This window comes from Trachemys scripta, chromosome 1, assembly GCF_013100865.1.
Source record: "Trachemys scripta elegans isolate TJP31775 chromosome 1, CAS_Tse_1.0, whole genome shotgun sequence".
Lineage (NCBI taxonomy): Eukaryota > Metazoa > Chordata > Testudines > Emydidae > Trachemys > Trachemys scripta.
In genome coordinates, this window is record NC_048298.1 from 142,930,171 (window position 1) to 142,944,409 (window position 14,239).

A 14,239-nucleotide genomic window follows, 5' to 3' on the forward strand; every position below is an offset into this window, starting at 1 on the left:
GAGAACACTTTAACCTGTCTGGTCATTCAGTGACAGACCTGCGGGTGGCTATATTACAACAGAAAAACTTCAAAAACAGACTCCAAAGAGAGACTGCTGAGCTAGAATTGATATGCAAACTAGACACAATCAACTCCGGTTTGAATAAGGACTGGGAATGGCTGAGCCATTACAAACATTGACTCTATCTCCCCTTGTAAGTATTCTCACACTTATTATCAAACTGTCTGTACTGGGCTAGCTTGATTATCACTTCAAAAGTTTTTTTTTCTCTTAATTGGCCTCTCAGAGTTGGTAAGACAACTCCCACCTGTTTATGCTCTCTGTATGTGTGTATATATATCTCCTCAATATATGTTCCATTCTATATGCATCCGAAGAAGTGGGCTGTAGTCCACGAAAGCTTATGCTCTAATAAATTTGTTAGTCTCTAAGGTGCCACAAGTACTCCTGTTCTTCTTTTTGCGTATACAGACTAACACGGCTGTTACTCTGAAACCTTTTAAATCTGTGTACACCCAATTTTAAAAAAGTCCAACATAGTTAACATATAGCTGAATCTCGTCATGCATTTCAAAAGTATTTCATTTACGATAGTGGATTTTAGTTAGATTCCACACCTAAAGATAGTTTGCTTTAACAACACCACCAACAACAAAAAGTACATTGAGTGAAGGGAACATGTTAATAAAAGACTCAAAACCAATTACTGTAATGTAGTTAGTGAATATGTAGAGAGAGCTACATCTACGAGAGAAAACTTGACCTTTTGTTTGAGTAATCAGTGCTCATGCTCTGAAAGTGTTCACAGTCTGCAATGGTTAAGGTAATCTATATAAAATGTGTGAAGTTGGTATCAGCAGTATTATTGTAACAGATCATGCCCCTGTTTTGGGGTATTTTACAGAATGTAAAGGAGGAAAAATAAGGCAAGCGCTGGACATTAAATGATAGTCTTTTTCTTTTTTTGTAAAGTACCTAGCACAGTGAGAGTCCTGGTTCATGAGTAGCTCTTCTAGCCATTACAATGATACAAATAAAAATGATACTCTATTATAGAACTGGAATCATCACCATATTTAAAAAAAGATGCACTCAAATATATAAAAAAGAATTAAGTGGAAGATACAAGTGATGCTGCTCCTTGTGAAACAGCTTAAGCAGTAATCTGAGGAAGATTGTTTTTTTTCTTTAAATTATTAGCTATATCAAACAAATGGAAAGAATTATTTTGTAAAATTGGAAGCTCTTCACAAAGATATGCTAAATCAAAAGCAGTACAGAGCACATATAAAATTTAAAGGGATAATATATTATATTATTGAGTGAAAAGTTATACAAAATAAAGCTAGCTACAATAACCTTTTTATGATAGAGTGAGACAGTGATAACATTCTGGATTTTTGTCTGAGAAGGAGAGCTCATAAGAAGGTAATTTGTCAAAACAGGAAGGGGGGAATGAGTGACTTTAGATCAGTTAAATCATCTTTTCAGGACTAATATCCCATTTATACATCAGTCCTACGGTGTTGGCAAAATTAATATTTACTCCCCTACACCATATCCTGTAAAAACCACCTCTGTCATTTCTAGCAGAAGATTATTCAATTAAATTAAAGACCCAATATCTAGAGCCAAGATTTAAAGGGCTATGAATAAACACCTTAATGCTTTAGAAAACCCCAGGGCTGGATGGCTATAAAGCCAGCCTATGATGTATGTTGAATTGCATCCATTCAATCAGTTGAAGAAACAGGAATTTGTTCTTTTTATCTGTTGATGCAGAGAAGGCCTTGAGCTGAGTTGAGTGACCATTTTTAATAGCTTGATTTGCACAAAATGTCCAGTTTTACAAAACAAGTGAATGCCTTATACTGAACTCAGAAAGCTGGTGTTCTAGTAAGTGAATCCCTTAAAAGAGGAGCAAAATGAGAATGTGCAAGTTCAATACTTTTATTTGCTCTAGTTACAAAGCAGCTGTCTGGTCTTACTATAAATGTTATAGGACCCAAAACTAAAACCATAGAACAAAAACACCATCTGTGCAGATGGCATTTTATTATATCTTACATAACCCTTATCTTCAGTACTTGTACCTCTCCAGGGACTTGCTAGCCTTAGTCATGTCTTGGGTTGTAAGATATAAGGCAAAATACAGTGTTATTGCCTATCAATGTGAAGCAAGAAACTACAGTGAAAATCAAAACTTGCTGTAATTTCTCATTGGCCTCTACAAAAATAAAACACTTACGGTTATGTATAACTGACACAGTAGACGTGTTAGTCTGTAAAAAGAACAGGAGTACTTGTGGCACCTTAGAGAGTCCACGAAAGCTTATGCTCTAATAAATTTGTTAGTCTCTAAGGTGCCACAAGTACTCCTGTTCTTTTTGACACAGTAGACACACTTTATAAGATTAACTTCCCTGTTCTGCAAAAATTCCAGGAGGAAGCCAAAATCTGGAATGAACTTCATATGAATTGTTTAGGAAGATGGTGTGCGATATGTGTTAACTGTCTGCCTTGTGTCTTTTACTTTTTCTATGTGCTACAAATAAAAACACTTGGAAATATTGAGGGGGTGGAGGGGTCGGGAATGTTGCTTGTTTAGGGTTGCCAGCCCTCCAGGATTGTTCTGGAGTCTCCAGGAATTAAAAATTAATCTGATTAAAGATTGTCATGTGATACCTCCAGGAATACGTTCAACCAAAATTGACAACCCTGTGCTTAATTCTTGCAGGCCTTTAAAAACTCTCACCTTAAACAGATAATTCTATGGTAACCCTCAGAACAAATTCGGATGTGAAAAAAATTGGGTTTTGGATGAGTACGGGAAGATTTAAATTGGAGAATAAGAAATATAAACTTACACATACTTTTAATCATTGGCCAAAAGTGCAAAATCCTGTGTTAAACTTGATAGCATTTTTCTGTTTGGATGCAACAGAAGACTTTTGAACACCACATCCAATCAATTCCAAAATTTAGGGGAATGTTATACATATCAGTTGGTAGAACTCTGTTTATTTTGGTGAAAATCGAAACACGAATTGGAAAATGGGGGATACATGGATCCCTGGCATCTGGCTAGTAGTCCAAGCAACTTCAGTCACATAATCCTCTAAAGATGAAAGAAATGTTTGATGGCATCCACTAACATTCTTGCACAACAGTGCCCCATCTTCCCAGTAGAATTTAAAACATTGATACCCTGAATAACTTATCTGCCAGACAAAATGAAAAGAAATAATAATGGGGGTGGGACATTTCACCCACCAGCACTCCGGTCCCTGGCTCATCGGACTCCTTGTCTCAGTTTACTCCTTTCCCTCCCTTATGCATTCAAATCTGATGGCTTCTTCCTTCAGGCAGCCTAGCTGCCAGCTGGGGTTGGAGGAGGGGATGGGTCATTGAGAGCATAGGAGAGACAGGCTCTCTGTTCTCAGTTCCAGTGCTTGGCTCCACCCTGCCCTGGAGCAGCTATTACAGGGAAAGTTCTTCTGAGCCCCTGTAGGCCTGGGCTGGAATGATCACTCACTCTGTGGAGTATGGCACAGACACCATCTGAACAAGCACAGAAGCTGTGAAGGGATCGAGCATGCTGAGTGAGGATGGAGTCTTCAGAGTTCTTAAAAGTTAAAATAGAAGTCTCTAAAGAGCTCGTATAAGCTGCCATTTTTCAAAAGCTTATAACTTGACTAGATCTGTACAGATTTTTAAAGATGGCATCCCTGACACAAAGGCCAATCCCATGTGAAATTTCAAGTCCCTGCTTCAAAACATGGGGGTGCTGGAGCTGTTCAAAAAAAGTCTCAAGAATTTCTTTAACAACAAAACAATAGATATTTTTCCTAGCCTTGTTCTCTGACATGGCTGAACCATTTTGGCTAAAAAATTTTGAGAAAATGTGAGCCTGAGGCAGACATCCGGCATGGAAAATTTCAGCCCAAACAGTTTAGGTTTTTCAAAGTTGTAAGCAACTGAAAACAGGGTCTTATATTTGGAAGTGTGGGGCAACCTTAATAACAGGTTGTGATACCATCCCTTTAATATGGACTCGACCACAGAATTCTTAATAGAAAGTATTTAAATGTTTTCAAAATGTAATTGTACTGAGAGAGATTAAGTTATCTCAAGAAATAGTCATGGGAATAGACAGTACCAAAGTAGGGAATGCAAAACTTAGGCCATGTCTACACTACAAAGTTAAGTCGATTTAATATAAGTTGACATCAAGCCTCTGATTTAAGCAAGTCGATCTTGCATGTCCACACTACGCTCATTGTGTCGGCGGAGTGCATCCTCACTAGCAGAGATTGTATCAACGCATGAGCACTGCACTGTGGGTAGCCATCCCACAGTGCACATAATGGAGTGGAATTTTGGGTTGGGCTTGCAATGCTTTATGGGACCAAAATGTTGGTGCAGATGGTTATGGGAAATGGCATTAGCCTCCCATGATGCACTTACTTCCCTCCCTCCCTCCCTGAAATCAACATCAAACAAACCAAGTCTTTTTTGTGCCTTTTTTCGTAAGCCTGGGTTACCCATGCAGACGCCATATCACAATAAGCATGGATCCCGCTCAGCTGTACACTGTTGTTGTGAGCATTACAAACACCTTGCGCCTTATCCTGCAGTATTTACACATCCAATACAGGAGCTGCTGCATGGAACAATGAGATGCTACGCAAGCAGCCCTGCTGGAAGACCTAGAGCGGAGCAATTCGCAGTTGCTGGTGACCATCATGCATCACCTTGACATGGTTGAGTGCCGTTTTTGGGCCTGGGAAACAAGCATTGACTGGTGGGACCGCATCATTATGCAACTATGGGATGATGAGCAGTGGCTGCAGAACTTTCAAATGTATAAGGCCACTCTCCAGGAACTGTGTGAAGAGCTTTCCCCATACTAGAATGAGAGCTGCTCTGATAGTGGAAAAGCGAGAGATGATAGCTCTGTGGAAACTTCCAATGCAGACTTCTACCGGTCAGTGGGGCATCAATGTGGAGTGGGTAAATCTACCATGGGATCTGTTGTGATCCAAGTTTATAGGGCTATCAACAGACTTCTGCTAAGAAGGGTAGTGACTCTGGGTAGCGTGCAGGACATAGTGGATGGTTTTGTATGATGGGATTGTCTAACTGCGGTGGGGCGATAGAACACATATCCCTATTGTGGCACCAGACCACTTTGCCAAAGAGTACATAAACCAAAAGGAGTACTTCTCAATGGTGTTGTGTAGTGAGGCGGTGTGGCGCCCCTCTGTCCCGCATAGGGCCGAACTTCCCCTAACCCCAACGTGGGCAGAGCCACCGGGTCCGGCGCCCGCCCCTCCGAGGTCACAGCCCCGACCCGGAAGTATAAAAGCCCGCCTGCAGAGCTCAGTGGAGCCCAGGCCAGCAGAGAGAGCAGACGTCCCGGGCCGAGCTCCCGCTTGGGAGACAGCCGTAGGCCGCGAGCCACCTGCTACCCCACTGCGCCGGTCGAGCCTGCCTCTCGCCAGGTACCCCGAGGAGGACTGGCCAAGCCTGCCCCAGGCCCGCTACCCCGAGGAGGACTGGCCAAGCCTGCCCCGGGCCCGCTACCCTGGTAGAGAGCTGCCGGACCTGCCCCCAAGTCCCGCACCAGAGGAACCAATGCTGCTGGACTGACCCGAACCCGGCGTCACCAACGAGGTAGGCCCTGAGGGGGAACGTGGAAGTAGCCCAGGGGTAGCCGACCCCGGTCAGGCTGCAGAGACATGTGAGCCGATGTCAGTGTGTTTCGGTCAGGACACCCCACTGACCAGCAGCGGCAGTAACTGCTGCTAGGGCCCCAGGCTGGGACGCAGTGGAGTGGGTGGGCCTGCGTCCCCCCCTGCCACCCCCGCTCACGGGTGGCAGGCTTCCCCCTCACCCAACGCTCAGGTAGGAACCTGGGCCTCCTCCAAAGTGTATTGTTGCTCAGCCCCTGCACCAGAGGGCCTGAGCCCCTTAACTGACTGTTGCTCAGCCCTGCACCAAAGGGCCTGAGCTGTGACTGTTTGTGCCCCGCCCTGATCCAGGGCCTGGGCCTATGAAACTCACTGTTGTACTGGTGCTCAGTCCCTGCACCAAAGGGCCTGAGCTAGCTGAGTGTTTGCTCATCCCTGCCCGAGGGCCTGAGCTCCCTGAACTGTGGGTCGCTCAGCCCCTGCGTAAAGGGGCCTGAGCTTTGACTGTCTGTGCTGTAGTGAGTCGGTGTGGCGCCCCTCCGTCCCGGAGGATAGAGCCCGGCGCGGACCTACTACAAGTTGCAAGCTCTGGTGGATCACCAGCACCGTTTCACCTACGTCAATGTGAGATGGTTGGGAAAAGTGTATGACATACACATCTTTAGGAAAGACGCAAACAGGGACTCTCTTTCCAGACTGCAAAATAACCAGGGGTGATGTTGAAATGCCAATCGTGATCCTCGGAGACCTAGCCTATCCCTTGCTCCCTTGGCTCATGAAGCCATACACAGGCAGCCTGGACAGCAGTAAGGACCGGTTCAACCATAGGCTGAGCAAGTGCAGAATGGTGGTGGAATGTGCCTTTGGATGTTTAAAAGGTCGCTGGCGTTGTTTGCTTACTAGGTTAGACGTCAATGAAAGCAATACCCCATTGTTATTGCTGCCTGTTGTGTGCTCCATAATATCTGAGAAACAGAGGGAGAAAAGTTTGTTGGGGGGGGGGTGGGTTTGAGGCAGATCATCTGGCAGCCAATTTTGAGCAGCCAGACTCCAGGGCAATAAGAAGAGCACATCGGGGGTGGGGGGCTCTGCATCTCTGTGAGGCTTTGAAAACAAGTTTCAGCAATGAGCCAGAGTAACGTGAGACTTATTGGTGTTGTACCTTACCAAACTCTCCCCTCCAGTGCATTTTCTTCCCTGTAAACTCCACCCCCACTAATTACTGTGTGTTGAATGAATAAAGAGCCTTTTCTCCTCAATCCGTGAAGTTTTATTATGCACACCAACACAGAGAGACAGCAAAGAAAAGTAAGATAACCTGGAGCAAAAGGGCTGATAAAACTGTGGGGGGAAAAACAAGGAAAACTTGCTTACAGATGGACAGCAATAACAATCAAAGGTGTGGGAATGGGCGCCTTCTTGTCCTTGTACCCTCCCCTGGTGTTGTGTCCATGTTCTCAGACAGTGTCATCATCCATGCTCTGAGCTCTGTCTTGTCACTCTTGGAGGCGTGCATTAACTCATTGAACATGTCCTCCTGAGTCTCCTTTTTCTGCCTTCTAATCTGGGAAAGTCTCTGTCCCGGTCTGGAGGATGTGCCGATGGACAAGGTTTCAGCTTCAAGAAATACAAAGCACCAGAGTAGCATTGACAATGTTTCTGGCAAGGTTAATTCTTTTTATTAAAAAAAACACCACCCCTCAATTCACTTCACTGCAAGCCACAATGTAATCACAACTGCTGGCTGTTGCAACTTGCAGGTTTGCTGCTCCAGCCATGGTGAGTAAGGCCATGAGGCATGGGCAAGAGGTCTTGTGCTGCTGTTTTTGTGAAGACATCCTTGGGATCACAAGTTGGAACTTGAGAAAAGCCCCCTTTCCCGTAGCAACATGGATAGTCCTTGAGGACAGGCACCAGTGTAAAGCCCCCCAAATAGTTTGTATTTTACAAAAACAGCACTGGGTTTGGGGGGGGAGGGAGACAAACAGGAAGCCGCCACCCCCACCTCCTTTTTTTTTTTGCTCCCCCCCCCCCCCATGCTGCTTGCAATACACAGTGATCTCTTCCAACTACAACCACGGCATGTTTGGGAAAGTGTGGTTGTGTGACCCGGATTTCACCAAACGGGGCGGATTACTTGTTGAATTGTTTGCGGTTTAAGGGCTAGCATTCAAAACTTCCCCTGTTTTCAGTAGGCGATCCTATGCGATATCACTCTCCTGAGGATAACAGAGGCAACAGGGGAGCAGATGCTCAAGCATGTACAGACCTGGTCCTTAAGCTGCAATGCTGTGTGCTGCAGTGATGCCAGCAGAGTTAATACTGGAGTGGCGCGGGAGAGTGTCCTACCATGGTGGACGAAATAAGGCAGCCCTTCCCAGAAATCTTCTGCAAAGGATTGCAGAGTACCTCCATGAAAGCTTCCTAGAGATCTCAATGGAGGATTCCCAGGCCATCCCCATGCACGTAAACAGTGTTTTTCGGAGAGCACCCTCTGCGTAGCTGGAGTGGCCACTGATACCCATGACACCTACTTTTTTGTTCAGTTTAAACATAGAAAATAATAGCATGTAACCCCTACAGTTTGATTGGAAATGTGTACTTGCCAGAAGTGCCTTCCCCTGCATCATGCTCTGCCGCCAACTGGTCCTGTGAAGGGATGGGCTCAAGGGTTAAAACAGTTCTTAGCTCTTGGGAAGAATGGATCCTCTCCTTGCCTGCCTCACATTCTTCTCCTTCTCCTCCTCCTTGTTTGAGGACACCCAGGGCTCCTGGGAAGTATTCTCAGAGCATTTTGGGGTAGTGGTGGCATCGCCGCCAAGAATCGCATGCAGCTCCTCATAAAAGTGGCATGTCTTTGGGGCAGCACCAGAATGACTGTTCGCTTCCTGTGTACCTCGCTAACGTGCAGTGGAGTTGAAAGTGCTCTCCAGAGCAGTCACAGTGGAGCACTGTGAGATACCTCCTGGAGACCAATTCATTCGAATTGCACAACGCAGTGGTTACACTATCCTCATGTCGACCTGTGGATGTCGAATCAAATGCTATGCCTGTCATGGAGGTGGACTACAGAAGGCAACTTTACAGCCACTTAGGTCTGCAGAAGGGACTCTGTGTTGTCTAGACGTATACATTATTAGATCGAGTTAACGCAGCTTATGCCGACCTAAGTTTGTAGTGTAGACCAGGCCTCTGAAAAAACATTAACATTAGGGAAATGTTCTCAGACTTCCAAACTCTTACTCTAATATATGTCTACACTGCAATATAATTCTGCAGCTGACTTGGGCTCACAGGGCTTGAACTGCAGGGCTATAAAATTGCTGCGTAGACGTTCAGGCTTGGGCTGGAGCCTAGGCTATAGGATCCTGTGAAAGGTAGGGTCTTGGAGCCGAGCCTTGGCTTCAGCCTGAGCCCAATTGTCTACACTGCAATTTTGTAGCCCTGCAGTCCAAGCCCCACAAGCCAGAGTCATCTCACGTGGGCCAGCCACAGGTGTTTATATAAATAAAACACTTTTCAGCGTCTGTGGAAGAATTTTAAAACTGGGTGGATTCTTCTCAAATTATAGGCAGAATGTTCTCAAGAAGAATCTTGATAACAACAAGAAATCATACAATGAATGGAGAAGAGGAAGCCAGAGGAGATCTTCAAAGAGGGTGCGACATGCTCAGATATTTGGGATAGGAAAGTCATTTGATGTCTGTATTTTGGATGGGCTGGAGTTGGATAATGTATAATACCAATTGGGATATGATAACACTGGAAACTTGATTTAGAGGTGATTAAGGGTGCGACTTTATGAAGCTCTGAGCACCATCAAGTCTGACTGAGGAGTTGAAGGTGTATGGAATTTTGCAGAAGTGGATCTAATTGGATCCAACTAGACGTGATCTCAGTTTTGTTTTTGTTTTTTTCTCCACAGGATGGTGGTATTCCCTGTATCCATCTCATGCTCAGGGAAAGGATGTTAGAGATGTACAACTTTCAGAGCTAGAATATATTTTTCTTGCTTGTCTTGATAAGCATAGGTCTCTTGTTCAATCAACTATTTAGGACATAAGAGGCTTAGAGTCCGAACTTCATTTCTGTGTGCAGTAAATACAGTGCCTCTGTATCAGAGTGGTAGCCGTGTTAGTCTGTATCCACAAAAACGAGGAGTCCGGTGGCACCTTAAAGACTAACAGATTTATTTGGGCATAAGCCTTCGTGGGTAAAAAAAACCCACTTCTTCAGATTTTTTTTTTTTACAGTACCTCTGTATGCCTTCCCTCAATTTTCTCATGTATACAGTTTTAAACTTTGGCACTCTTTAGATGGTTGACTTTTAGACTATGCAGTCTTCTTACTTGTATCATCAGGGTCAAGTTACAGAAACTTAACATTGCCTGGTGTCCAAATTTAATATAACTTTTTTTTCCTCCTATATAGTAACAAAAAAAAGTTAAGCATAAGAAGTCTGCCAGTGGAACCTGATGTGTCTGGATCAGAAACTGATGTGAGGTGAAGCTGGGAGGAGTCTGAGAATTCATGTGAAGAATTCCAGCTACAGGTTGGTGGGTGAAAGGGTGTTAGCACAACCCAAAGATCTACTGGATACCATACCCAGTTGATAATATGAGATACCGTGTTCTGGGTTTCACACATTACTTCCTAAATCCATCTCAAGTACCCTTTTGTAGCATACTCCTTTCTCCTTTAGAGGCCAATTTTGTGACTTAATATAAAAAGGGGGATGAAGCCCAACAAAAGGGTGTAAAGTAACTAAATATGGGGATAGAGGTCAGCAAGGTATTTAAGCATGTGCCAAATTCTGAAGCAGAGGGACTGTTCATCTGCTTAAGTATTTTGCTCATTTGGGGCCATCGTGCAGCAGGTAAAGGATTTTCACCTACCAAGAAAATGACAAGATAAAAAGATACAGTTAAGATTGTTTTTCTTATTTTAATTGAAATGATTTAAATAAATGTAGTTGACTTTTCAGTATTTTTTCAGTTTGCTTTTTTGCATGTCCCTCTACTTGGTCAGTGCATACCTGTTTGGTGTTTCACTTTATCATCTAGTTTGTTTCACTTTATGGGTTTCCATGCTCTAACCAAGTGTTCATTGAGACACAGAAACTTCAGAAGTGTCTTAACTTTAAAAATTGTTGAAATTAATTTAAATGTGTTTGCACATTACAGCCTATTCACTCCTCCTGCCCAGACGCTGCCCTTCCCCAAGTGCAGACTCCTGAACTGTGTAGAGAGTTCAGGGGTCTGTACTTCATCTGGTTCAGGGGGAACAATGCTGTGAAGATGGTTGAGCCCACCTTCAATAGTATATATCAAGGGGAAACACGGTCTGGCCCATTATTGTATTTGGTTGTTTTTAACACCCAGGTCACCCAGATTCCTTGCACAGTAATTTTTTTCATGGTCAAGGAATTTTGAAAAGTCCTATTGAGATCATGAAACTGACTGATTCTGCAGCTGTGATTCTGAGAATAGACAGTTGGGTTTGTGTTGGTTCTTTTGAAGGGGACAAAGAAGATTTACTGCTGTTGAATCCGCAAATGCTCACCACACAACTCTCACTGTATGGAGCAGAGTGCTGTTTTCCTGCATGTTGGCATGTGTGTATTACATTTCTTCATATTGATCCTTCAAGCTAACTAAGGGCTTGTTTTTGCAGAACCTGTAATCAAAATAACTAAACTGGTTGTAAGCCACACCTTTTGGTTATTTCGGTGCAAGTCTGCATGTAGACACTCTTATTTCAGATTGAGTCCCAAATTTTGATTTAAGTCAGTAAAACATTGACTTAACTACAAATGGTTATATTGGTTCCAGTTTGTGCATAGAAAATCCCTAAAAGGCAATGTTGATGAGCCTGAAAGGGAGTTCTTTTTGTTTTTTTCAGAGAGAATGTAATTGCAACAAAGACTCTTGGGTAGGGTTTAAAATGGGTGAACAGAGGCCTGGGGAAATCCCCTATCCTGTTGTTTTTTAGAATTGAATGTAAATAGAGACTAGGTACTGGAAACTAACTGATAGCTAAGAATTATTTTAATTAATGTCAACATTAATTGATTAATAATAATGTAGTTTTGAATACATTTTGACATCTCCACTTCATTTACAGGTTAGTGGAAACATCCCTGCATACAAACACAGAAACATACATAAAACATATTTTTTTGAGAATAAAGAATGTTACAAAAAATTCTGTAAGAAATAATCTTCCTGCTTCAGAGTAACCTGCTGTCATCTATAGCACATTCCACATTATGTACAATCTCTAAAATCTTTCCTCTCCATAATGCTCTCCATAATGGCTGGCGCGCACACACACACGTATGGATTGCACATAATGTATATAAATAAAATAGCCATGTTGGCATAACTTCATCTTCAAATTCACGTAACCATACTATCATGTCGTCTTAACATTTTTAATGGTCTTAGTACAAACTGCACAGCTTGTAGTCAATCTTTGGAAAGGTTATTTGTAAAGTCATGTTGTACATCGGGAAATGTTGTCATATTTTAACTTTGTTTTTACTGACTTTGATGTTTTTGAGAACATGGTATACTATTTGTAGCAACCTTAACTGTATACTGATATAGGGTTTGTTTGTTTGTTTGTTTGTTTGTCTAATTATACCAGGGCTCAGCTCTGTATATTTGCCACAGTAATGCCCAAAAGGAGTCTGATACTTAGTTACTAGACTAAACCAAGAAACAGCAATAAAGTGCTTTTATATATCATCTGTACAAAAACAAGAGCTGACAAGAAAAACCACGTTGCCACTGATATACTTTTTATTTAATAAAATATTTTCAATCTAGTTTGTTACTTTGCTCAGCAATTATTCGCTTTATTCAAACTGGGAACTCTACACATATTAGAATGAAAGATTGTCCAGTTTCATCATCTCTTCTGTGAGTATCTCATGAAGAATTCAAAACACACACCCTTGCCCCCAGTAACCAACTGGTGTAATTTTCCTAGTTGCTTCTCTGAACAGATGGGAATACTTTTTTTTTTTTAAGCCACACTCCTCAGGGAATGGAAATTTGTTCAACGCATATAGCAACAGTGCACTACAGGGACCGCACTTACTCTTTTGATGTGCTCTTGACTAAAGATGTGCTAAATCAAGGTGCTGGACTTCTTGGCTCATTCAAATAGATCTTGCACTTATAGTTGAAACCTTAAAGATTGAGCTGACACATTCTTGTGCTAATAGGGTTCTGGGGAGATCTGTATTTGCTAATTCTTTTGCCCATTCCTCTTCAGGCCCTTCTCTCTGAAACCATGCCAGAGATGACAGAGAATGAGACTCCTATGAAGAAACAGCACCGGTAAGTATCTGTGGCCAATTGACTGGAACGTGTTGGCCAGCTGAAAACTCTGTAGAGCCTCTGCTGTACTGCTAGGCCATCTGTCCAAGGAAAACATACCTTAGCAACCTAAGTGAAGTCCTCTGATTATCTACAGGGCAGCATACAGGCAAAATCTTCTTTGAGTGATGTCCCTATGGCTACTCCACTGTAGGTGCAGCAGCACCCTCTGCACCTGGGGTTGGAGATCTTTGGTAGCATTGTCCGTTGGACTGCACATGTGCTCCTTCCCGTCTTGCGTCGTGAGCGGGATCTATATATAGCTCTGTGTGGTCCAACCACTCTCAGTTCTTTCTCAACCGCCTTTGGTCTGGGATAGAATTTGGAGCAGAGCCTTTCTATCCTCTGAGTCTTTAGATAGTACCCTTACCTGTTTAGCTTAGTAATTAGTAGTTTCCTTTAATTGTCGTCTTCCCCTTAAAAAAAAAAAATATATATATATATATATCTTGTTCTTCCCTCCCTATTAGTATTTAGCTTAGAATATCTCTTTCCCACTGCCTGCCCTTCCCTACCGGGAAGCTCTTTCCCTTTGAACAAGTGGGTCCTGGAAATCATCAAAAAAGAATACTGCATCCCATTCCTATCTAGTTCACCTGCCCACACCCTTCTCCGTCACTCTTCTGGGACCCTTCTCATGAACACCTTCCATGAGAAGAAATAAACCACCTGCAAATGGGAGCCATAGAATCCGTCCCAACCCAACACAGAGGGAAGGGTTTTTATTCCCATTATTTTCTGATCCAAAAGAAATCCAGCAGGCGGAGACCAATCCTAGACCTATGAAATCTCAATAAATTCGTCAAACTGCAACGCTTCAAGATGTTTACGCTATCCATCATTATCCCAGCACTGGAACAGGGAGACTGGTTCTCCGCCTCCAAGATACGTATTTTCACATCATCAGATGGTTCCTCAGATTCATCATGGGGACCAATCATGACTAGTACAAGGTACTTCACTTTGGACTTTTTCAGCCCCCTGAGTCGTCTTCAAAGTCCTTGCAAAAGTGGCAGCCTACCTACACAAACAAGGCATTGTCATATTCCCATACTTAGATGACTGTCTCCTCAAGGCTTCATCCAAACCTGACTCAGTTCATGCCGTAGAGCAGACAACAAACCTTCTCTCAAATCTCTGCCTTCATATAAACATACA

General features: G+C 43.1%; 1 protein-coding gene across 1 annotated transcript in view; it reads left to right on the top strand.

Moving 5' to 3' along the window:
* USF3 (upstream transcription factor family member 3) overlaps positions 1-14,239 on the top strand; it is a 68,378-nt gene that overhangs the window by 19,113 nt on the left and 35,026 nt on the right. Inside the window, exons 2-3 of the mRNA XM_034788145.1 lie at positions 10,128-10,248; positions 12,978-13,042. Coding sequence (XP_034644036.1) covers positions 12,996-13,042 — 47 coding nt within the window. The 5' untranslated portion in view covers positions 10,128-10,248; positions 12,978-12,995. The remainder of the gene's footprint in view (positions 1-10,127; positions 10,249-12,977; positions 13,043-14,239) is intronic.